The following is a 23,360-nucleotide window of genomic DNA, read 5'->3' on the forward strand; positions in this document are numbered from 1 at the left end:
CAGAGAAGTGAAAAATAGCTAGATGTGAATGAACCTTACAGATAGAGTTGAATAGAAAAAGAAGTTGTAGAATATATGTAGTGATACAATGTTAAAGCTTGCAAAAAAAATGCTGTAGATTGTTTAAGGATCTATACATATATAGTAGAAATAAGGGAATAGGTTTGTCTTTGGGAAAACGGTTGCAACATGAGAGGTGTAGGGTGGTTTCAGCTGTATTGTACTGTTTTTTCTTAAATTCGTGGTAGATACCTATGTATTTATGTCCCTTCACACAAAAAATAGGAAGTATATGTTGAGTACCTACCAGGTACCATGCAATGTTCTAAACACCGGAGATAACTTTAAGAACAAATAGAAATGTCTGCCTTTGTGGAGCTTGCATTCAAGCAAATATGAGATATTGTATATCTCTCATATATTAAATATTTCATAAAACTTACTAAAGAGAATATGAGAGCGAAACTTAAATTTTAAATGGTAAACAAGGCCTCTTTGAAAATGACCCAAAGGCGGTAAGAAAATGGAAAAGTCCTTTGTACAAGTTCAGGATTAGGCGGGAGTGCGTAGGGGCGTTTGATTCAGGTCAAGGTTCTCTGTATCACGCCTCCACCCGCCATTTCATCGTCCTAATCTCTTCGGGTTAAACTCTCTGAAATAACTTCATGAAGAGGTGCCATCAACACTGCCTGTCTTAGGTACTCAACCTGCCTTCTCACTAGAAAAGATACATTCAATTGCTGACTGATTCAGAAACAAACGGTGAGCCCCATTTTCATTTCTCTACTCTTACAAAGAATCTCCGCGCAGCAGGCTAGCAGGGAAGCCCCACCTCTGGGCCGGAGCCTGCGCTAGGCCCGCCTCCACGCCGAGGGGGCGGGGCGATTGTGAGCCCAGGAGCACCGTACTGGGAATGCGGGTGGAAGCTTGACAGCGAAGTTGTAAATGTAGGGGCAGGGGACGCACCTACTGCATTTGCTTAAGCAGCGGCATACCCCAAAACCGCCCAACTATCGTCTCCGCGAGCTACCTGCCTGAAGGCGCCTGCGCACTGAAAACCTCACGCTTCGAGTCACCTGTTGGAAGGTCACGCCCACCTCGTCTTGCGCATGCGTATTGCGCGCCTTACGGGCCGTGGAGTCACGTGTTAGAGCGCGAGCCGTCTCCCGCAGGGTCGCTTCCTGTCACCGCTGCTGCCCGTGCCGCCGCCCGGGGGCCGCGGGAGCCCTGGGCGGTGCCAGGCGGGATCAGGCCCAGGCTGGTTTCGGATCCGGCGTGAGGTATGCAGCGTACCCACACCCCGGCGAGGGGAAATACAGGGCTGCGGGGGAGATGGAGGCGCTGGGGCAGGGCAGGGCGGCGCGTCTTGCAGCGCGGCAGCGGGGTCCCTCGACTTCGCCTCCCCTGCGTCCTTCGCTATCTTCTCTTTTGAGTCCCGGCTCAGCACCGACGCTCCCTGCCTGAAGCCCCGGAGCCGCAGACTCGGCCGGTCTGACCTCGTTTCTTCCCCCGAGTCCGCTCATTTCGAGCCCCCGGCTCAGGTGACGGCCGGCCATTCCTCTAAGTCAGCGAACTCTGATGGCTGGAGTCACCCTGAGCGCCTCCTTCCGTGTGCCCACAGCCAGCTAACCTCGGAGCCCTGTTGATTTTACCCTCTAAGTGTGAAATCCAGCCGCTTCTCTCCATGCCCGACGCCACCCCCGCATTCCCCTCCGCTCGCCACTTTCACGGGGACCGTTGCGAGATGCTCGGTACCAAGAAGGCTTCCAGCCTCCTCTTACCGTCTGCAGCCGGAGGGAGGTTTCTGAATTGCCCATCTGGTCCCATCACGACCACTGCCCTCAGGACCGTGCCCGGATTCTTAGACTTAAAGGATTTCCCGTTTTGCCACCTGTACGGATTGTCAGCTTCGCATGTGCTATTTCCTGTCTCACACTTTTATGCCCCAGTAATCCCAGGTCTTTAGCTTGTGCAGATCAAATTGTTTCTCAGTTCGGAACCATTATCAGGTTGTTCCCTCTGGAATTCCATAACCCTTCCTTACCCCCAACTTTTTCATGACTCAGCACAAGCATCACTTTCTCCATGAAGCCTTTTCTCTCTGCTGGATAAGTGGCGGCTCCTGGGGATACAGGGTCCCTGCAGCAGCCCTGTGTGGTTTTAGCCCATTGTCAAGGCTGTCTCCACCATGTAAGTGCACTTTGAGGGCTGAGACCGTGTCAGAGGCATTCCTGCTCTTGCAGTGCCCAGCACACGTTCTTTCACATAGTAGGTCCAGTGAAAGGTTGTGAGATCTCTGAATCAGAATGCTGACTCAGATTTCTCTGGAGCAGAACAGTCCAATAGAACTTTCTGTGGTGATGAAAATGTTCAGCTGGCCGATGGAAGCCACTAGTTGAGGAACTGGATTTTAAATTTTAATTTAAAGTTAAGTTGCCACATACGGCTACCATGTTTGACAACACAGCTTTAGAGCCTTTCTGAATTCTATCCAGCCTTGCACAAACCTGGATCCTGAATCTGCCTTCCTGTGCCGCTCCCCCTCACTCAGCCTCTTGGGTTTAATCCAAATTGGTCAGATTCAGTAAGTTCTTACTGTGTGTCCACACTCTCCACGTAAACCTATTAACAGGTGGGCCCCATCCCTTCCACCTCCCATGTTGCTTGCTCCAGTGCTATGATTCCAGTGACAGTATTCCATCCTTTGGTGTTCAAGGTTGCCTTTCTTCTCCGGTTTGACAGTTTACGAGCCACACCCTACCACACCGTAGTGCTATTGGGGGTGGGGCTTTGTAGCCTGCTCCAGTCTGAGTCTCTTCCCCTCCCCATCAGACAGGTACCTAGGCTGACAAGATGCCAGGGCCAAGACCTCGGAAAGGCCCCCAGGCCGGTGGCCAGGGTGTGGCAGCTGCAAAGCAGGTATGGATATTGCCTCTTCCACTCCCAGGCCAGTCTGAGCTGAGGGGCTCTCTAGACGGCTTGATCACCTGTTTAGTTTCCCCATTAGTCCTGAGATTTTGAACAGTTACTCCTGGAGTTGGGAGAGCTGTTAGAGACCCTCTGACTAGCCCCTGTCACCCTCATGTGGGGGATGAGGTATGAACTCTGCTGTGTTTCAACCCAGGCATCCTCCTGCCATTGCCATCTCCATATGAGTGGTCTGAAGGGTTAAGGAGCCACAAAATTCAGGGTGTTCTGGTGGGGTGTCATCACTGTCATGGGTTTCTCATTTAGGGCCATGATTTTGCTTGCCAGCCAAGGATACCAGAGCTTGAAAACTATGGCCACTGGAAGAGTTTTACTGCTTAGGGACACAAGGCTGTGGCCCAGGTGGGAGACTGAGATATCTGCCCTCCAGTCTGCTCCTTTTACTTCTTCTGGGCCCAGGTTCTCAGACTTCTTAGTCCGTTTTATTTTCTTAAAAGAGGTGGGCAACGGAGCTTGTGGAATAAAGAGCATAGACTGAAACCACAAAGACCTTTATTTTAAATGCTTTCTGTAGCACTTACAAGACTTTCAGTTTCGTCTGAGCACGGAAATAGAAATAGGGCAACCTTTTCCTAGAGTAGTCAAGTTCTGAGGGACAGAGTAGAATGGTGGTTGACGGCATGGTGGGGGGAAGGGGAGTTGTTGAATAGGTGAAAAGAGTTCTGTGGATGGCTGGTGGCAGTGGTAGTACAACAGTGTGAATGTACTTAAATGCCACTTTACTGAACACTGGAAAATGGGTTCAGGCCAGGGGCGCCTGCCTGGCCCAGTCGGTAGAGCTTGCAACTCTTGATCTCAGGGTCCTGGGTTCAAGCCCCATATTGGACATAGAGCTTACCTTAAAAAAAATGGTTAAGGTGATAATTTTTATGTTACATGTGTTTTGTTTTTTAAAGATTTTATTTACTCATTTGAGAGAGAGAGTGTGTGCAAGAGCCGGGGGTGGGGCTCGAACTCACAACCCAGAGATCAGGAGTCACGAACTCTTCCAACTGAGCCAGCCAGATGCCCCTGTTATATGTGTTTTACCACAATTAAAAAAAAAACAAACTTAATGTCTCGGGATTATGGGAATTAATGAAGATAATCACGTAGAATGCTAAGTACATGCCTGAAAGCTAGTACTCATATGGTCTGAGTAATAATGGCAATGGTAGTCTTACTGGGTTGTTTAAAGTCACTAGGGAGATAATTTTCACAAAGGCTAATGTTGTAGGCCTCATTTTCCCTGTCCTCACCTTCGGCCTCACGCATAATGAAAGAGCCTAAGGCTGGCTCTGGAACTGGTCCTCATTGTGTGGTTCCTAAGAACCCTTCTCTCCTTGCAGCTGGGGCTCTTTGTGGAGTTCAGCCCTGAGGACATGCTGCTGGGGATGGAGGAGACTGAAGATGATGGAGATCTTGAGGCTGAACTGCTGGCCCTCACTGGGGATGCAGGGGCCTCAGGCAAGAAACCCACACCCAAGGGGCAGGGTGAGTTTGTGGCACTGGGCTGGCCCCTGCTGGGTCCACATGGGTTTAGGCAGATGGTAGAGAGGGTTCTCTCCTCACCTCTGGGAGGAGCCGGTTAGATCACCTGGTCCTTCTGATATCCATCCTGCTGCAGCCCTCCCACTAAGAGGCTGTCTTGCCCTGCTCATACACCTGTGTGATGGAATCTCACTCCTCTGACTGTGCCTCTCCGCATTATGGACAGTCAGCAGTCTGATTCTCAGACAGACTCACCTCTCTGGCTTAGCCCTAGCCAGGGCCCATTACAGGGGAGGAGCTCAGCACGGACCACACTGAGCACATAATAAGTGTATAGAAATTGTGTTGAATGAATAAGTGGAATCCCCCTCCCCAGCCTGGAAGAGGGCAGAGACCTGAAGCCTGGGAGGATCTGAGCATCCCACCTTTGTTTTAGCGAGAACCACCCCCACCATCTCGTACCCCTGAGATGAGGACAGTGGGAGGAGCTGGGAAGGGCATCACTGGTCTGGGAGACCCATGGCCCTTACTTCTCTGTTGGTCCAAACACGCTTTGGAGTTAGATGAGCCTGGGTTTGAATCTTGGCTCTGCCATTTACAAGGATTGCAGTGTGAGGAAAATTAACATGGATATTATTATCAGTTCACTCTTATAAAAAGGGGACAGTATTACCTATCTTGCAGAATTATTGTGAAACTCCAGTGGACGTTAAAAATCTTTACATGTGCTAAAAGTGTGGTTGGGGAATGGATGGACAGGTCTATGAATAACTATGACAACAAAAAATGCCAAGAAGGAAGCATTCCCAGGAAGCTTCCCCAGCTTTTCCCAGGGTCTTTTGAGCTGGGTCATAAAAGAAAAGCAGGAATTTTCCAGGTGGGACTTTGGCTATGGAAGGGAAGGAGGATTCTATCTGGGTGTGTCTTGCTGGCACAGTGGATTGAACACCCTCCTCATGGACCTTTTCTGCCTGCCCTGACCCTCTATGACCCTCTTCCATCAGCCCCCCTGCCTATGGCCCACATCGAGAAGTTGGCTGCAGACTGTATGCGGGATGTGGAGGAGGAGGAGGAGGAGGAAGGGCTGGAGGAGGATGCAGACTTGCTGGTGGGTCTGCCACGCTGATGTCTGAGGGCTCTGTGATCAAGCCTGTGGAGGAGGCCTGGGGTTTGTTTCTGTGTGTGTTCTGAGGTTGAGTGAGTGCCTTGCCCTTTTTGGGCCCATTTCCCTAACTGCAGTGTGAGACTGGTCTTTTTTGATGTCTGGTCTGAACTGTGCATTCAGAGATTTTCAGATTTGGAGTTTTCACTGTTTTGAAGGCTCTCCTTCGTCAGATTAAAGGAGTGTTTTGGTAAAGAGGACACAGTGATAGGCACAGTGACTGATGCTGGGAAATACTGCTGGGGAGAGGGTCATTTATTCTCATATGCTGTCATGGGTATGGCTCTGTGGTTCCCAAGCTCCTGAGACTTGTGTCTCCCCAGACTGAGCTGCAGGAGGTCCTGGGTGCGGATGAGGAGACTGGGCCCCTGGATGGTGATAAGACAGCTAGCCCAGGTGGCTCTGAAGAGGAGAAGGGACAGGAAGACACTGAAGCTCCAGCACAGACAGCTCTGCTAACAGCTTCAATCCCAGCAGCTCAGGTAGGTTCTGGAGGGATCCTGTGTGCCTCCGATTCCCCTTTGTGTCTGTGTGTAACGTGCACGTTGCGTGGCTTGCGTAGGAAGGCTGCAGTAACCCTTCCAGGGTCCTCCTCCAGCAGCTTCTCCAAGCAGAGGCAGAACATGAGAAACTGCTTGGTGGCTGGCCAGCCTCAAAGGCCTCTCTGTTCTCCCAGACCACCCCCTGCAGCGGTTTCCTGGCCTCCACAGATTGTCTAAGCCTCTGTGTTTTCTTCTGACATGGCCTCTGGCCTCTCCAGTGTGTCCTTGCCTCCCACCTTGAGGCTTTTAGGCTATTCCTTCTCCTTGAATCCAAGAGCTCCATTTTCTGGGGCAGCTTCCTTGCAGGGAGGGAGCAGCAAGGGCCTAGCTGGCCCTGGAGTGGCCATGCCCTGAACTGAAGTATCTACAGGCTGGAGGGCCTCGGGGGCTACAGGCTCTTCTGGAGGACCGGATCCACAACTACCGGGAGGCTGCAGCCAGTGCCAAGGAGGCAGGTGAAGCAGCCAAAGCCAGGCGCTGTGAGCGTGGCCTAAAGGTGGGTTGGGCCTAGCCAGAGAGCAGGGCTGGGAGGAGCGGGGCTGAAGGCACTGGGTAAAGCAACAAGAGGGGAGGCTTCCCCACTAGCCTTGTGAAGGATTCCTGGCCTGTGTTCAAGCAGGGTTCAGGCTGAGATGGCTGGCTGAGCTTCTGGTTCTCTCCCTCAGACTCTGGAGGCCCAGCTGGCTGCTGTGAGGAAAGGCAGGAAGATCAGTGAGGATGAGATTCCACCTCCAGTGGCCTTGGGCAAGAAACAGCCTGTCCCCCAGGAAACAACTGACAGGAACCCTGAGGCAGATGCCCCAGCTCCCTTCACCATGGAGCCAGGTATCTGGAGACATTCCAAGTCCTGGCCCAGTGTCCAAAGCCAGAGCCCATGGCCTGCTTCCCCATCCTGAAACACTGTCCATTGTCATCAGCTGCACCTACTAAAAGGTCATCGCACTGCCCACACCTGTAGGCACTGGGAACCCAGTGTGTACCTTCTTCTTTGACACTCATGCCCCTTCTGCGGGCTTTTTGTTTCTTAATAGACAAGTCCTCCCAGATGGAGACAAGCCTCTTGGGTGGTCCTGGCATTTCTGCCCCACCTGATTCAGACCCAGACTCAGACCCGCAGACCCTGTTGTTGGCTCGACAGAGAGAGTACAAATTGGCTGCCCTGAATGCCAAGCGGACTGGAGACCTAGACCGTGCCCGGGAGCTCATGAGGATAGGGAAGGTATGACGTCTGACTCAAGCTCTGTGTGCAACCTCTTGTTTCACAGATGGGAGCAAGGACCTGCTCAAGGTCACGCATATAGACTGAGCACGAGTGAGAATGGTCTGAGGGGGGGAGTTTTTTCAGCAAAGAGGTTCCCAGGCTTATGCCCACACCTTCTTTTCCTACTGTAGAGATTTGGCGCAGTCCTAGAGGCCCTGGAGAAGGGACAGCCTGTGGACCTGAGTGCCATGCCCCCCGCACTGGAGGGTCAGTATGGAGACAGTGGGGTGGGACCTGCTCAGGCTGGGATTGGGAAGTTTCAGGGCCAGGACTGGCCATGCACCTCCACCTCCACCTCTCCTCTGGGTCCCCAGATCTGAAGCCCCTTCCACAGGCTTCCAAGGCTCCCACAGCACCCTCAGCTGTATCCCCAGCAGTGGAGCGAGTGCAGCCAGTGATGGCCTCAGACACTCCAGCAGCCCCAGGTAGGATGGGATGGTGGAACTGCGGAGTGGGGACCTGGGGAGGGGCAGCAGAGCTGATGCCATCTCTTTTCTCCTTTAAGGGATCCCTGCTGAGCCACAGACTGTGCTGGATGCCCTGCAGCAGAGACTGAACAAGTACCGGGAGGCAGGCATCCAGGCCCGGAGCAGTGGGGATGAGCGCAAGGCGCGGATGCATGAACGCATTGCTAAGGTGGGCCCACAGCTGCCCTGCCCTGTGTCGGCCTATCTCCCTGGCTGGCTGCTCTGTGTTGCTGCCGCTAGTCTGAGTCTCCATCTCTCTGTCTCTCTGGAGTTCCTGCTGCTTCAGGGGCTCTTTTTCCCTTTGGGGCTGCTTTCTGTCTTCCTCCCCGTGTGGAGCCTGTAGACTGCTGCCCACTGTAAGGCCCTCCCTTCCCTTGCAGCAATATCAAGATGCCATTCGAGCACACCGGGCAGGACGGAGCGTTGACTTTGCCGAGCTGCCTGTTCCTCCAGGTGAGTGGGGCTTGGCTTAGGGGCTTTATGAGGAAGTCCCTGAGCAAGATAGGGGGAGAGGGAAAGATTTTCTCCCATATCTGCATCTACTCTGTGGAAGCCGTCCGTCCCAGTCATGGCCAGAAGACCCAGCTAAAGCCCGCAGCAGCTTAGAGCTTCTCCAAGGCCACCCTCCCCCTCTGCTACCTGTCTCTGTCTTGCACAGGGTTCCCCCCCATTCCTGGCCTGGAGCCCACCATGGGCACCGAGGACGACGCAATGGCAGCGACTTTAGCAGCTGCCCAGAACCTGGTTTCCGCAGAGGATACAGCCCCAGCAGAGGAAAATGAGGATGAGGTTTGGCCGAGGGCCTGAGACTCCAGGGTTTGGTTGGGGGGAAAGTAACAGATGAGGCATAAACCCAGACCTTGTTGTTCATACTAACGAGCCCAGCAAGGTAGGTAAGCTTTCTTCTGTTTTACTGGGAAAAGATCGTAGCCAAGTGCACACAGCTAGGAGTTAGCAGAGTTAGATTCAGACCAGCGTCTTTCAAACTTAGGGCCCAGGTTCAGTCCCCATTACCCTGCTGTTTCCTACCAGGAAGGTTTTGAAGCTGCTTCCAGCTCTGAGATTCTCTAAGGCCCAGGAGGGAAAGCCATTCATTTCAGGTTATACAGCGGGTTAATGCAGCATTAGGCAGAGAGCCCAGGTCTGAGAGCTGCCACAGCCTGGGCGGGGAGCAGATCCCCTGTGACAGCTTCCTGGGCACCTGCAGGATGAGTCCCCAGCCCAGGCCCCAGTGGCCAAGAAGCCAGCGAAGCCTGTGGTCCCTTCATTCCGGGCCGTGCCTGAATCCAAGGCCTCAAGTTCCAAGGAGTCAGTGAGTCCATCTGGTGAGTTGGGGAGAAGAGGACTGGAAGGTGAGGACTCTCATGAGGGACAAGCCTGGATCTAACCATTGTCCCTTATCCTTCAGTGCGGGAGCAGCTCGCATTGCTAGAGGCACGGAAACTGCAGTACCAGCGGGCAGCGCTGCAGGCCAAACGTGGCCAGGACCTGGAGCAGGCCAAAGCCCATCTGAGGGTAGCCAAATGCCTTGAGGCTCAAATCACCCAGGTACGAGCTGGCCGACCTGTGGACCTCTCCAAGGTGAGTCTCACCTCATTGAGCAGTAGGACTCCTCAGGCAGAGGAGGCATTTGGCAGCCTTAACAGACAGGGAATGAAGCAGCTACGTGGAGGAGGCGAGGTGCAGCTAGGATAGGGTGACACCTGGGAAAGAGCTTGTTCCTTACGCCACTCTATCCCATGGCCCCAAGAGAGGCCAGGGAAGGCCAGGCGGGCTGCCTGTGGTCAGAGATGACAAGGCAGGGCAAGGCTAGTGGAAAGTGGAGCATTGTGGCAGTCTGGGATAGAATGGGAGGCAGTGAATTCCCATCACTGGAAGTTAGCAGACATTGGGGAAACATTTAGTTTGGATTTTGCATTTGTTAGGCTCAGTAGAGGAATAATCTGACTCTTGGGGCCCCTGAGGGGCCTTGTGACCTGGGCAGGTGCCTTCACCCTTGACGGATGAGGAGGGTGACTTCATCCTCATTCACCATGAGGACCTGCGACTTTCCCAGAAGGCTGAGGAGGTGTATGCCCAGCTACAAAAAATGCTTCTGGAGCAACATGAGGTCAGTGGACTGCTTGTCTGTCTTCCGCTTTCTGTGCCCACAGCCCCTTCAGGGAAAGGTGTAGCGTTCAGGTCAAACAGGCCTGGATTCAAATTCTAGCTCTTCTACTTATTGGTTGTGACCACAGGGAAATACTTTGAAGATGGGAGCAAGAGAGAAGTGTGAAGGAAGATGGATGTGTGTGTATATTTCTGTATGTGTATATCTGTCTGAACTGTTGCCTTTAAGTCTTTCTGAAGTGGTGTTTCTGTTAGGTTTTGAGGGAAGAATAGGAATTTGCTAAGTGAATTCTGGGGAGTGGCTGTCCTCGAAAGAAAACAGCAAAAACTTGGGCAGAAAGGGATGCTGGAACTTGGGAACAGTGGTCTTGGAGTATGTGCTGGGAGAAGGAGGGCTGAGGCTACAGAAGGTTGGAGCTTTCAGAAATCAGGTCTCAAATGCCAACCTAGACAGGCTTACTCTGGGCTCTGGAGTCACCCTGGGTCCTTATTTTCAGAAGTGTCTGCTGTTCTCCAAGCAGTTCATGCACCAGGGCAATGTGGCTGAGACTACCAGGTAAGTGCCAGGCCTGGGGCTGGAGCTTACTGGGTGGGGAGGAGAAAATGAGCCCTGCCATGTTGATGGGTCCACCCATCCCTGTCAGGTTCGAGAATCTTGCTCAGGACCGCAAGAAGCAGCTTGAGATCCTGCAGCTGGCCCAGGCCCAGGGTCTTGACCCTCCCAGCCATCACTTTGAATTGAAGACATTCCAGACTGTGAGGTGCCAAAGCCCAAGTGAAACCGTGGCTCCATGCAGGGACAGGACTGGGGAGGAGTGGGGTGTGGTTGTCTGTCTGGGAGAAGCTCAGAGCTGTGGTGGCTGTGGAAGGAACTCTGGACTGGGGGTCCCATAGGTCTGAGGTCTGTGTACCGGCTCTGCTACTGTTCTCCCAGACACGCTTTGCTTCCTTGGGCCTACTCTCCTGACCACCTCCCAGCGAGGCAGGCAGGCAAGCAGGCACTGGAAGAGGGGACCTTTTCCTACCACTCTCCTTCACTTTGTTCTTTCTTCTTGGTTATAGGATCTTCTCAGAACTCAACAGTACAGAAATGCATCTGATCATTGTCCGGGGAATGAACCTCCCAGCCCCTTCAGGTAGTCCTAAGGCCTCGTCTGCTCCAGGCTCTTGCCCAGGCACTTAACCCCTGGCCAATAGAGAGTCACTGGCTCTCCCGTCATATCAAGCACAGGGCACCTGGCTCCTCCTCCTGACCCCAGGTCCTCTTTCTTCTTCATAGGGGTGACTCCTGATGACTTGGATGCTTTTGTGCGGTTTGAGTTCCACTACCCTAACTCGGTGAGGGTCAAGTAGAGGTAGGATCCCCTGAACCCCCACTTCTAGGACACTGTGCTCAGTTTCTCTGCATTCCCTGGGAGGTCTGGCTGCTGGGAGGGGTTTGAAGACCCTTGAGTTCATTCCTTACAGGGGGCAGTCATTCCCCTCAACACTGACTAATTTAGCCTAGAGCTCTTTGCCCTATAGAGCAACTATAGGACTTCTCCCATCTTACTGCTTTAGGACCAGGCTCAAAAAAGCAAAACAGCTGTGGTGAAGAACACGAACTCTCCAGGTGAGGACTGTTTTCTCCTCCTGCTCGCTCTCATGAGTGTGTGCAGCACTTCTGTTTCCAGAGTGCTTTCGGGTCTTACCTCAGTTGGTTTACTCAACTTGGGAAGTAAGGCAGTTGGGGAAACTGAGGCTCAGGGAGATAGAGGAACTTGCCTAGGGCCCCACAGCAAGGTGGTGCTAGAAACGGGACTTGAATCCAAGTTCTTCACATTTTGGTAGAATCCGTGTCTAATAAGAGTACAAAAATTGTGTGGGCTTCCAAGGCCGGGACCTAGAAACTCTACCACCACCCTTTGGTGGCAGTTACTCTGAATTGCAGTTAGAGAGTGGCCGGAGGGAAGGCCAGCTGTGAGCCTGTTTCCACTTTGGGAGCCCAAGCCACTTCTTGTCTTCTTCCATTCTTGCAGAATTTGATCAGCTCTTCAAACTAAACATCAACCGAAACCACCGGGGCTTCAGGAGGGTGATCCAAAGCAAAGGAATCAAGTTTGAAATCTTCCACAAAGGGTGAGGCCCTGGTCAGTTACATTGCCAAGATGGCTGGGAGGAAGGAATAGCTTCTGTTGCTGCCCCTACTGCTTCTCAGGTTTCCTGCAGTGGGCCCAGTTGTCTCAGTGCTGCCTTCTTCCCTACTCTTCCCGGTCTGATACTCTGCTGATTCTTGGTTCCCCAGATCCTTCTTCAGAAGTGATAAGCTGGTTGGCACAGCCCACGTGAAGCTGGAGCGGCTGGAGAATGAGTGTGAGATCAGAGAGATTGTGGAGGTAGGATGGGCAAACCAGAGGGCTTGGCAAGTAAGAGCCAATATTCATTGAACAGCAGTCCCTATTGTAGGTTTCTGGTGCCCATTCATTGTAAGACATGCATAAATGTGCTGTAGACTAGCTGCTACTCCCTTGCCACCAATGGAGAGATCGACAGGGTCTGAGAAAATTCCATAGCAACACTGGACAAGAAGTAGTGATACTCTTTCCGCAATACTCTGAGTCACCTAAGTTCCCAGGGATGGTGGATTAGAGGGGTTTTAGGGATCTGAGTGTTGCTGTCAACTTGGCATGCACAAATTCCTAGGTTTTGGCGGGGGCAGAGTTGTGTTTGGCAGTTGTCTAGCAGCGTGATGAAGTGGAACAAGCTCTGGGCATAAAGCTGATAAGTAGTTCCAGATGAGGGACGCCTCCAGAATGTAGGTAGTCTGTGTTTAGGAATTGACTCCAGACAGCTCCTTAAACTCCTGTGAATTCACTGAATTTCATAGGCAGGGGCTCTGAGAGCTTGATTCTGATGGGAGGACACGAAGGTCCAGCGAGAAGCGTGTTCCATAAGCACATATATTCATGCCCCTGGCAGGTCTTGGCCTGGGTCCTTGCTGATGCCTTTGTAGGCTGGGGCTTTCCCCACCACATGTGCCTGCCCCTACTCCTGGCCTGTCTTGGGGGACACAGAGCCTGTCTTCTCACACAGAGCCTGCTCCGTATTGGTCCTGCTGCAGGCGGGTGGGCTGCTTGAGCCCATAGCACTGTTTAGTGCTGCAGCTGCCCAGGCTCCGGCCAATGGGGGAAGCAGTGTAGTGGGTGGAAAGAAACTCTTCGCCTGGGTTCTAGACCCAGCCTTGCCACACAGTGGCTATATAACCTTACCATTCACTTCATTCTGCACTGTGAAGTATGGGCTTGGGCTTGGTGGTTTTCAGGCTATAGCTTGAAGCCAGACCATTTTTTCCAGGAGCTGCCATGGGGAAACTGAGTGGACAGAGCCCTGGGTTTCTCATCTCCACTTCAGAGCATTGATTTTTAGTCGGACTTAATGTTACCTTTTTTTTTTTTTTTTTTTTAATATTTTATTTTATTTGACAGAGAAATCACAACTAGGCAGAGGCAGGCAGAGAGAGAGGAGGAAGCAGGCTCCCTGCGGAGCAGAGAGCCCGATGCGGGGCTCGATCCCAGGACCCTGGGATCATGACCTGAGCTGAAGGCAGAGGCTTTAACCCACTGAGCCATCCAGGTGCCCCTTACATGTTACTTTTTGTAAGACAGCCTAAAACCACCAAAAAGCAGGGGTGTAGGGCAGTCACAAAATGGAGACTCCTGTGTCGGCACTACAGGACACTCCTTCCTCTCCTGACTTAGGAGCCTAGGAAGCTGTGTGTTCCCAGCCCCTGCCCCCTCTTAGTCACCATTTCTCTCTCTGTGGTCTTCACAGGTCCTAGATGGAAGGAAGCCCACTGGGGGCAAGCTGGAGGTGAAGGTGAGGCTACGGGAGCCTCTGAGTGGCCAAGACATGCAGGTGGTCACTGAGAACTGGCTGGTCCTGGAGCCCAGGGGCCTGTAAGGTGGGCAGCTGCCTGAGTCCTTGAACTTCTGCCCTTAGATTCTTCCAATATTCCCTTTTCTCATCTGTGTGGACAACCAAGAGACAGAACTTGGGTAGGGCTTGGGATAAGTTTATCATGATCCTCAAGAGAACTGGAGATCCCAGATCTGTCTGCAGGGAATCTTCTCTAAACTCTTTGCGTGTTCACTGTGGTTTAGACTTACTACATATGCTTTGTGGCCTCCTGCAGGAGACCGTCCATCTCAGGAGAGGAGACAGGCCAGCAACTGTGTGCGGAAGCATACTTTTCCCAGCCTTTGTACATAAGGAAGATGCTGCTACATAAGCACCAAAGATCTGTGAAGTATGTGCATTACTGACCACACGGCCCTGGCCTTTCCCATTGCTGGCCTGTCCCTGGGCCTCCACCACAGCAGGCTGGATTCCAGGAGTCCCTTCGCCCTTCCACTGCCTCCCTTTCCAGCAGGGCAAAGACAGCCTCATTGCTCTGTGCCATGGAGTCGTCCAACCCCTTAACCTTGTGTAGCAACTGTGTGTAGCTTAACCCCAGCCCCCAGTTGCAACATTTTTGGATGTGCCTTTAAAAGATCTAACTAAGGGATGGGAGAACTTGAGGGTGATCGGGAATGCCCCCACTCCCCGGCCTAGGGTGGGGGCAGGGTTCCGTGACTCACTTGCTCAGTGGCAGCCTGTCCCACTCAACTCAGTTTACCCCAGCTGTGCCTGTGCCTTGGTTCCTGACTGCTGCTGCACTAGCCTCTCTGCTTCCCAAAGCTCGCAGTAGAGGAGGGAAGGGATATTCAGGAATGTGGTGCTGGGAAGTAAGGGCAAGGATGCATTTCGGGTTTGGTCCATGCACCTAAGACTAAATGACTGTTAACTGGAAGAAAAAAAAATATATATATATATATATATAAATATATAATTTTATCTAGCTGTTTTTATTTAAGTAGGTCTAATTCATTATGGGATTTTACACTCTATATGCAGAGTAACTATCAAAGTCCTGAATAAAAGCCCTGTTCCCTGTCACCTTTAAAAGCCAGAGTGGCAGTAATGTTTGTTAATTGACAGAAACTGCTGCTGTGGCTTCCTCTCTGAAGGAAGCCTGTGTCTTCTGCTGATCACCTAGAGAAATACCTTAGTTCCTTCCCAAGAAACTTTCCTTTGGCTTTTTCTGAATGGATGGAGACAACGGAGGGGTTTGTAGTTACAATAGATTTAGATTTAATATTCAAAACTGCAATATTCTACATTTCTTAGAAATAAACTTCAACATCTTTTTTTTTTCCCCCCCTCTTCCTTTTTTGAAGCATTAGGTTCTACAAAGCATTCCTCAGTATTTTTTAAAGGCTATGAATGAAACAAATACATTCAGCTCACTGGTCACTAATGCATAAGCACAGCTCAAGGTCTGAGCTGTTTGTGTCTTTCCAGGATAGGGCTGGACCATGCTTCCTGCCTTAAGAGCAGAGCTGTTCATGGGTAACAGAACAGGAATGACAGAGGACTTATTTTATAAGTTTTCTGGCCAGTCTTATTTACCTATCAGTGAACTACCAAAATTTCTACAGATGTGAGAGCTAACACTAAATTGCAGTCATATCTGTGTCAAGCAGTAATCTAGAATGAAAAAGGTTGTTACTAGCCTTTACAAGGTGGCCTAGAGCAAAGAGGGGTGGTCAGGAGGGTTCCTGTCCTAACCTAGTCTTCCCCTAAGGGGTTGCACCCCACCCCATGCTTACTAAGGGGCCGGATAGACAGCTGTGATTATCCTCAGAGGTTCTAACCAGGCTTAGGAGTTTTTAAATTCACATCTCTGCTGGAAATGCCCTATTCCAATTTGATAGTAGTTTTCTATGCCTCAGAGATTTCCCTTCACAACCTGTTCTTCAGTCCGTTTTATTACCCTTTGCTTTTGGAAAACAACCTCCAGGCTGAGAAAGGCAAGACAAAGCCACCCACTGGACTTGGAAACTGAGATTCTTAAAAGGCCTTTGTTGCACCCAAGGCATGCAGAGGTCACGGCTAGTGGGAGGAGCCTGCCCAGCCTCCTTGTCCTAAGATTTGTCCTAATGCAGCTCCCAGATATCAGAGATCTGTGACTCACGGGCAGTTGGGAACAGGTCACAACCCAAAAATCTTTACATTTTAAATTCTCTTTCCAATCTAGTGCAAGACATAAGTTCTTCAGCATTCATGAACTGAATAAAATAGGGAGAAATTTATCTTATTAAAAGGGCAAAATATTTGTGACCTTAACATCATTTTCCTTTCTTATAGTACCATTGTGAAACCCACATTGTTACTTCCAGATGCTGAGCATGTTTCCTAAATATTGTGGGTAGCTCCTAAAAGATCTTGTCCCTTAAGGTAGCTCCTCTTAGGATGAAACTGTGGGGCTGAAATTTGTAGAACCATGGAGCTTGGACCTGGTCCAGGTCCATCACAGACAAATACTTCCCTCTTAGGGCCTCAGCTTCCCCAGCTCTGAAGTGGGCATTATCATTCCTACTCCACTCCTCAGCCCTTCTGGCCACATATTCACTCCCTAAAAATCTCATTACATTACTAAAATAGAAACCACTACCACAAACATACTACAGAAACAATGTTCAGCAGATTGCCTGATGACTGAAACACATTAGATGCATAAATTATTCCCCAGGGATTAGTTATGATAGAAGTCAGTTCATTTGGAAATTTTTAGCCCACCAGCATTCAGGAACCATAGGAGATGAGAGAAGACATGAGATGGCAGCCTACACAGGGCAAAATCCCATATTTCTGTAGCCCTGGAGACCAACAGGTGCTCAGAAAGTGTTGATAAAAATACCTGGAGAACCTACACTGCCTAACATTTGGTAAGAATTCAGTCAATATTTTTAAAAAATTTAGTAAGTTACCAGACTGGCAATTATTTTCTTTGTAAGGAGCTCTATAGCTCAATCTTTATGTTCTAGAAATATTTCACTCACTTAGAAATGCGGGGTTTCAACCCTCCACTTTATATCATTCTTACATTTTTACAATTTATAGAAACAGATAAAACAAGGGAATAAAGTAAACCAGCTTTGGTAACTTTATGCTCAACTCCACAAGATGATTTTACTAAACAAAGGATATTTTATACAATTGAGAATGGCCTTGACTATGCAGGGCCAGAGCTTGTCCTTGGTGGAATTCAAAAACTTGCACTGATCCAGAAGAAACAGCTACTACTGCAGCATGTGCTGAGCATGAAGGTAAACTCATAGGAAAATGGAACCAGCTCCTGTAGAAGCTCTGAACTTCTAAGATATATGTAGACCATACTGGATGTTCTACCCCAAACACATGCCCCTATTAAGTGTTTCCTGTTCTGTCAGGTTTGGTGGGTGGTGGTTCTGGGGTTTAGTCCTTACGCGTTGGTGTGCTCTAGGTATCTGCTTTTTTTTCCCCGTAGAAGTTCTGAGTACCTCTGAGTCTCTGGGAAAGGTCACAATCACAGAGCTCTGTAGCTACCATCAAAGCCTATGGAGAGACAGTGTAGAATGTGAATCCTCCCTCCCCCCACCACCACGGAAGAGGGATGAACACACGTTCAAGGCCAGGTCTCTGGGCCTCTGTTTGGAAAACTGCTGCTCTCTTGTAGTTCCACAGCCTGTGACTGCCAAATGCTAAGCCCAACTCTAGGTGCTGGAAAAGACTCACTGTCCCAGAGGCCTGCATTAACTTCTAGGGGATTTTTAGTGCTATGCTTTTAGGGATGGACTGACTCCTGTTTGGCCAGGGCTTTGAGAAGATGGCAGTGACAAGGGAGGTGCCCTAGTCCGGTATTTTCCAAATCAAGTTGTGAAATCCATTTGGTTCATGACTAAAAGCAATTTTAACAGAGAAAATGATCACATATATTACATGTATCAAGGGTAAACCGTATTTTCGTTTCTAATGCCACTCCTACTAAAAGAAACCATGGCTCATTTGAAAGTTGAGGCAGGGTAAACAAGATGAGCTGAGAACATGTTCTTAGGTCAGAAAAGGAAGTGTTCAAAAAGAAAATGGTAGGAGCTTATCACAAGGATGTAGGAGCTAGCTTGAAGGGGCTCTCTGGCCAAAGCTGAGACCATTTGAGCACCAAAATAATGAATTAGAGCTACTCAAAAAGTGATCCATGGGTCCAGGGGAAAATTAAATGAATGAATAGGAGAAAAGGAAGGTCTTTTGCTTACAGATGACAAAGCGTAACTGCTAAAAAAATGCCAGGAATGCACAAACTGATTCTAATTATGAGAAAGAACAAAATGAGGCATTCTCTATTAAAAAATAGGACGGGGGAACTTATACTCACCACAGATACTGATGCCATAAAGGTGAGTCAGGGCAGCTACTCGCTGAGTCTGATCCTAGGCTAGAAGCTTTACTGGACAGAAAATGCTCCAAAGGATGTGACTGGACAGTTGCTAGGTTCAAAGATCCTATTAATATTAAATTGACTGAAGTTGCAGTTATGCAGGAGAACATTATTTTTAAGAATTAAACATTATTGAGGAGTATATGACTGATATATGCAACTTACTCTCGAGAAGGAGAAAGAGAAAGCTAGAGCAAATGAGGCAAAATGTTAATATGTACATAGGAGAATCTTGGTAAAGTGTATGTAGGGTTTTTTTATCTGTAATTTTCTTGAAAGTTTAAATTATTTCTCAATAAAATATTTTTTAACTGCATGTAGTGTAGAACTAAAACTGCATTGTGTGTATTCTGTCAGTTTTCACAGAAAGGCCCACTTCAATGCCTGCCATTCACTCAGGCAGATCCTGAGCAGTCCTGAATTCGGCTCTGCTATCCAAGTGACCTCACTTACACTGAGTCACCCTCCTTGGATAGAAGAGATAATCCACTGGATCTCTGATTCACTTCAGTGAATAATCTGATAAAAAACAAAAATCTAAGTGTGAATTCTACCTGAAGTCACTGTGATGTAAGTGGGACAGAATCAGTGTAAAGTCTCCTTTTTTGTATCAATTCTATACAAAGATTGCAAGACCAATGCTTCTTTTTTTATTTCCCCTCTGCCCTCCCAACCCCATCCTTGGTGATGGTTGTACCCACTTGAGCATTTCTGAGCACAAGACCATAAGTAAATCTTAAGAGAGGAGCAGGATTTTTCTCTACAGTAATGGAAGGGAATTAGTGGCAAGGATAGCATAACTTGTGCAGTAACAGAAGCTGCCCAGATCTTCTTGGTGGACAATGCATAGAAGACTCAGAATTATGGAACATCTGTCCCCCCGACCACCCTTTCCCACCCCTGCCCCCAAACCCCCACTCCCACCCCACCCCCCTATTTAATAGTGTTAACAAAAGCTTAATCTTCCAGTTCTAAAGTGCAAATGATTTGGGTATGACTGCTGTTTCAACAGGTCTGAACAGAAAAACAATGAAGTCCTCTCTGTCTATGCGATGTTTTCCAGAATATAAAAGATGAGTTCCATGACGACGGGGCCCTCACTGAGCTGGCAGGCCCCTCCATGGATCACTGGCACCAAAGCGCTGTCCAGATCGTTCATGTATTGGGAGGGAAGGGGCTGGCCATTGCTTCCTGCTTGGTAGCCAACCTACGGCACAGAGAGAAGGGGATGACAGGTTACCGGACAGAGAAGGCTGGGGGCCAAGGAGGCTAAGCTGGAAAGGAGATGTCCTGGGCCATGGAGTAGACATAGCAGTGAACACAAGGTTCTCCTTATCTTCCCTGAATTGTCACTTACTATCAGCCTGTCATGTATTCATCCTAACTTCGCAACTGGGTAGTTGAGACCTTCGGCAAGACACTTAACTGGTTAAGGCCTTAGTCTCCCAGGAAAGGGCAGGGGGCAGGGGGCAGCACCCCCAGTATGGAATGTCCAGCAGTATGGAATGTCAGAAACGATACCTAAACCTTTGGTTGTGGAAATTAAAATGAGAAACATACAAGGTACAACTCCCTAACAGCAGGAACTGCACATCTGTTCTCCCATCCATTCATGCACCCACAAGCCATTTTCTGAACACCTACACATACACGGATTCAAAGATGAATGTAACAGGGCCCCTGCCCTCAAAAGGCTCACACATTTAGCAGAAAATTGCTTGTTCTTTAATTGTTTTATGTAAGGCAATTCTCTAACCAGGTTATCAGTATCATTCAAGAAAGGACCAGGAGACCTCATTTGTATTATCCTGATACGCTTATTAGTACCACATCGGTCAAGACATTAGGTAGAAAATAAATACACTGATTGATGACTAGGCAGGAATTGGGGCCCGATCATAACCTTTCACATTTTCCCTGATAGTGACACAACTCTGCAATGAGCAGTGGGACATGTCACAGGGATCCAAAAAAAAAAAAAAAATTAGAATACAGGGCCACAGGAGAGAGACACTGGGACAAGGCATGGGGTGGGGTGGGGGGCAGACTGTTACTACAAACAGCATATAAAAATAGTAAGAAAGACAGGAAGGGAAGCCTGGCCATAGGAGACCCGAGCTGACAGGAAAACTAGTGGGCCAATGGATCTACTCCTCATCCACTGACAAGAGGGGAAATGCAGACAGTCCTACCTTGAGGACTAAGGGTGCAGAGGTCTGTCAGCAGAAGCCTGCTGCAACTGGATTGAGAAAACAGGATACGGGACAGCATGGAACCTGCTGGCTCAGGGCAGAATGATTCCTGAAGGGTGGAACTGGGAAGTCTCAAAGAGGAGCACTGATGCCATCCACACATGGGTGGCAGGACCTCAACACACTTCCCCTCCTTACCCCATACTCACAATGGAGTCCCTGGAAGACAGTGAGGTGAGGAAACCAAGGTTGAAATGGTACAGCCAGTCTCACCAGGCAGCACATCTGGATACATTACTAACAGAGGGAAGGCCATCAAGTTTTCCTGATGCAGGAAAACTCACATGTCAGAAAATACAGACTCTCTTCAAGCCCAGCTTCCAAGGCTACTTAAGACTCTTCTTACCTGGTCTGAGTCAAGTGTCACACGAAGTCCTAGTTTAGTCATTCCATCTTCCTTCAAAAGCTTAAGGTGGGGACAGAGAGCAAGGCAAAAAGCCTTGGCAACATGCTCAGTCAATCGGCTATGATCGGCAGGATCACTCAGGCAACTGTGCTGGTCATCATTTTCTAGGAAAAACACCTGTTTCCCAAACAAGAGACTTTTAGCTTTGTGCCCAGGAGATGTGGGGAAAAAACAAGTGCATGAGCCCACTATGTATGAGCACCCTGATCCCCTAAGATGTGCAGGAAGACGTGACCTGCTTATCTCCCCGGTCTCAGCCATGGTCATAATGGTATGTTCTACTGAGAACCAGAAAAGGCTTACATTTAGCATTGTGTATTTCTAAAAGGTAATCCTTTTATGTGGACAATCTTCTGCAAAAATCTTCTTAGAATCTAGGAGAACAGCTCGTACAGATTATGTGACCCAGCCTCTTCATGTTACATATCACTCAGAGAAGTGAGTTGCTCAAGTGCACCGAAGTCCTCAGAGGGAAGGCCAATTCATGAATCTAAGTCTTTGGGCTTGCATCACAGCGTTTTCTTGTCACAAGGCCATGCCGCTGCTAAGGCCAGAACTGTACTAGTGTTCTTACAGCAAACTGAGTAGTGCACTAGGCACTGGACAGAATCAGAAGCACAGCAAAATTGGAACTGATAGTCATGAGTACTAGTCACATAGAGGAGGGTCATGAGCAAGTCCTTTGACTTCTTAATGCCCAATTATGCCTTTAAAACAGAAAGCCCCTGTCCTCCTTCATTATTGCAAAATGATATAAAAGCATAATATAGAAGGTACAGATATGCAAACACACAATGCTTATATTTACCACCCCATGGCTTACTGCTAGGTGGCTTATGCTAAGTACTACAAAGGGGGCAGCCCGGAAGCCCCATGCACTAGTGAGAATAGCACCACGAAATGATGAGCAGAGCTCCACAGTGGGCATCATAAGACTTCTGGCCCCTGCTCTGCCAGGTCTCTGTGCCTGTTTTCTAATTATGCAAATGAGACAGGTCACAATGCTACCTCACCGGATTACTGGGGAGCAAAAAGAAGGGAGAAGAGGTGAAACTACTCATAAGTGATAACGAGTTTCCCATGGCCCAGACTCTGCACTACTTGAAATCTGTCAAAGGGATAATCATTACAAAGCAAGCTGCTAAGACCACCAAGCTTCAATGTGAAAACAGAGTCTAGTGGTGTGAAGGATAAGTTACTTGGAACAAAAGGTTGAGAAATGGAGAACAAGGTTCTAGTCTCTTGCTGTCATGAACCCGCTGTGTGAACTTGGGTAAAGCATCAAACCTCTTTTAGCCTGAGTTACCTTGTGTGTAAAATGAAAAAGCTAGGAGTCACAGATTTTTTTTTTTTTTAATTAAGACGTTTAAAGCTGCAAGGAATTCTAGAAGTCTTATCATTTAATGTTTTATTTTATGGAGGAGTATAACTCAGGTTCAAAAGAAATTAAGAGACCTACAACCTACGCATTTATTCTCAGAGAATAAATTTCCTGATTTGTCTGAGATGTACATACATACAGCATCCCTGCCCTGCTCCTCTAACTCCCGGTTAGCCTCTCATACAGCTTTCAGGAAAGGGAACGTACAGTGGAAAAGAACTTGGGAGTTGGATGGATCTGGGTCTGACACAGAACTTTGCCATTACTCACTTGCCTTGTAATCTTGGACAAGTTACTGAGTCTCTGAGCTTTAGTTTTCTTATTGGTGAACTAAGGCCATTTTTAAAAGACTGTGTTATCTAAGAAACTTTTAACTGTGAATACAGCATCATAACTGCCCAACATTCTGAAGAATATAGCACAGATGGTGTATACTATTCAGAGAAGCGTCCTTCTTGAATTCTAATGCAAACAAATCTCTCAAAGCTTGTTAATAAAAAGGAAGAGAAATCAGATTGCTTCAGGCTGTATTTGGTGACATTTCTTCCTGGTGAGCTAACACAGGCCAGAGGGAATTGGAGTATCGAAAGTAAACAGAGATATTTTCTTAACCCTCCAGAATCAGCCCACAGTGTGTTTCTGAACCTTGCAAAAAGTTGTACTCAAAGGGGATCAAGGATGCCAAGTTTCATTTCCTTACCTCTGTCCATCTGATGACTTTTCCATTCGCTTTATACTCTGATCCATGGAATATCTTCACACTTGTAATAGACTCCATGGACTTCCCATCTATAGGACTTATAACACTACAATAGAGGCAAAGGAAAGAGATGGAAGCAGCTCTTGAAGTGAGAAGAACCACTTCTCTTATCAAGTCTTGCTACTAATTACACTGGGTGCTTTGCTAAACACATCTGAGCAACATATCATGGTAAGAGACACTGCACAAAAATGTACATGAAGAGAGCTCTCATGGGAGGGGCCTGT

General features: G+C 48.9%; 2 protein-coding genes across 4 annotated transcripts in view; one reads left to right on the plus strand and one right to left on the minus strand.

Moving 5' to 3' along the window:
* The first annotated feature begins 1,135 nt into the window (after window positions 1-1,135).
* On the plus strand, window positions 1,136-14,871 carry CC2D1B (coiled-coil and C2 domain containing 1B). The gene is made up of 25 exons (XM_045998119.1): window positions 1,136-1,280; window positions 2,833-2,919; window positions 4,317-4,461; window positions 5,463-5,566; window positions 5,944-6,102; window positions 6,533-6,658; window positions 6,828-6,987; window positions 7,194-7,381; window positions 7,555-7,630; window positions 7,738-7,848; window positions 7,929-8,059; window positions 8,271-8,343; window positions 8,549-8,679; window positions 9,098-9,215; window positions 9,299-9,471; window positions 9,875-10,000; window positions 10,497-10,555; window positions 10,644-10,760; window positions 11,062-11,135; window positions 11,279-11,337; window positions 11,560-11,611; window positions 12,018-12,117; window positions 12,284-12,374; window positions 13,810-13,939; window positions 14,171-14,871. Exons 2-24 carry the CDS (start codon window positions 2,854-2,856, stop codon window positions 13,936-13,938), a joined length of 2,568 nt encoding a protein of 855 aa, XP_045854075.1. The 5' UTR covers window positions 1,136-1,280; window positions 2,833-2,853; the 3' UTR covers window position 13,939; window positions 14,171-14,871.
* Window positions 14,872-15,235: 364 nt separating this feature from the next.
* Window positions 15,236-23,360, minus strand: part of ZFYVE9 (zinc finger FYVE-type containing 9) — a 204,249-nt gene continuing 196,124 nt past the window's right edge. For all 3 annotated transcript variants that reach the window (XM_045998099.1, XM_045998090.1, XM_045998108.1), the window contains 3 exons: window positions 23,074-23,179; window positions 20,933-21,109; window positions 15,236-19,541 (listed from right to left, as the gene is read on the minus strand). In XM_045998099.1, coding sequence (XP_045854055.1) covers window positions 19,380-19,541; window positions 20,933-21,109; window positions 23,074-23,179 — 445 coding nt within the window. In that variant the 3' untranslated portion in view covers window positions 15,236-19,379. The remainder of the gene's footprint in view (window positions 19,542-20,932; window positions 21,110-23,073; window positions 23,180-23,360) is intronic.

The sequence above is a fragment of the Meles meles genome, chromosome 1 (assembly GCF_922984935.1).
Source record: "Meles meles chromosome 1, mMelMel3.1 paternal haplotype, whole genome shotgun sequence".
In the NCBI taxonomy this organism is placed as follows: Eukaryota; Metazoa; Chordata; class Mammalia; order Carnivora; family Mustelidae; genus Meles; species Meles meles.

Coding starts and splice junctions, on each gene's coding strand:
- CC2D1B (XM_045998119.1), top strand. CDS start 2,854: ATGCCAGGGCCAAGACCTCGGAAAGGCCCCCAGGCCGGTGGCCAGGGT. Junction 11,338..11,559: donor AGTTCCACTACCCTAACTCG/GTGAGGGTCAAG, acceptor TTACTGCTTTAG/GACCAGGCTCAAAAAAGCAA. Junction 11,612..12,017: donor GAAGAACACGAACTCTCCAG/GTGAGGACTGTT, acceptor CCATTCTTGCAG/AATTTGATCAGCTCTTCAAA.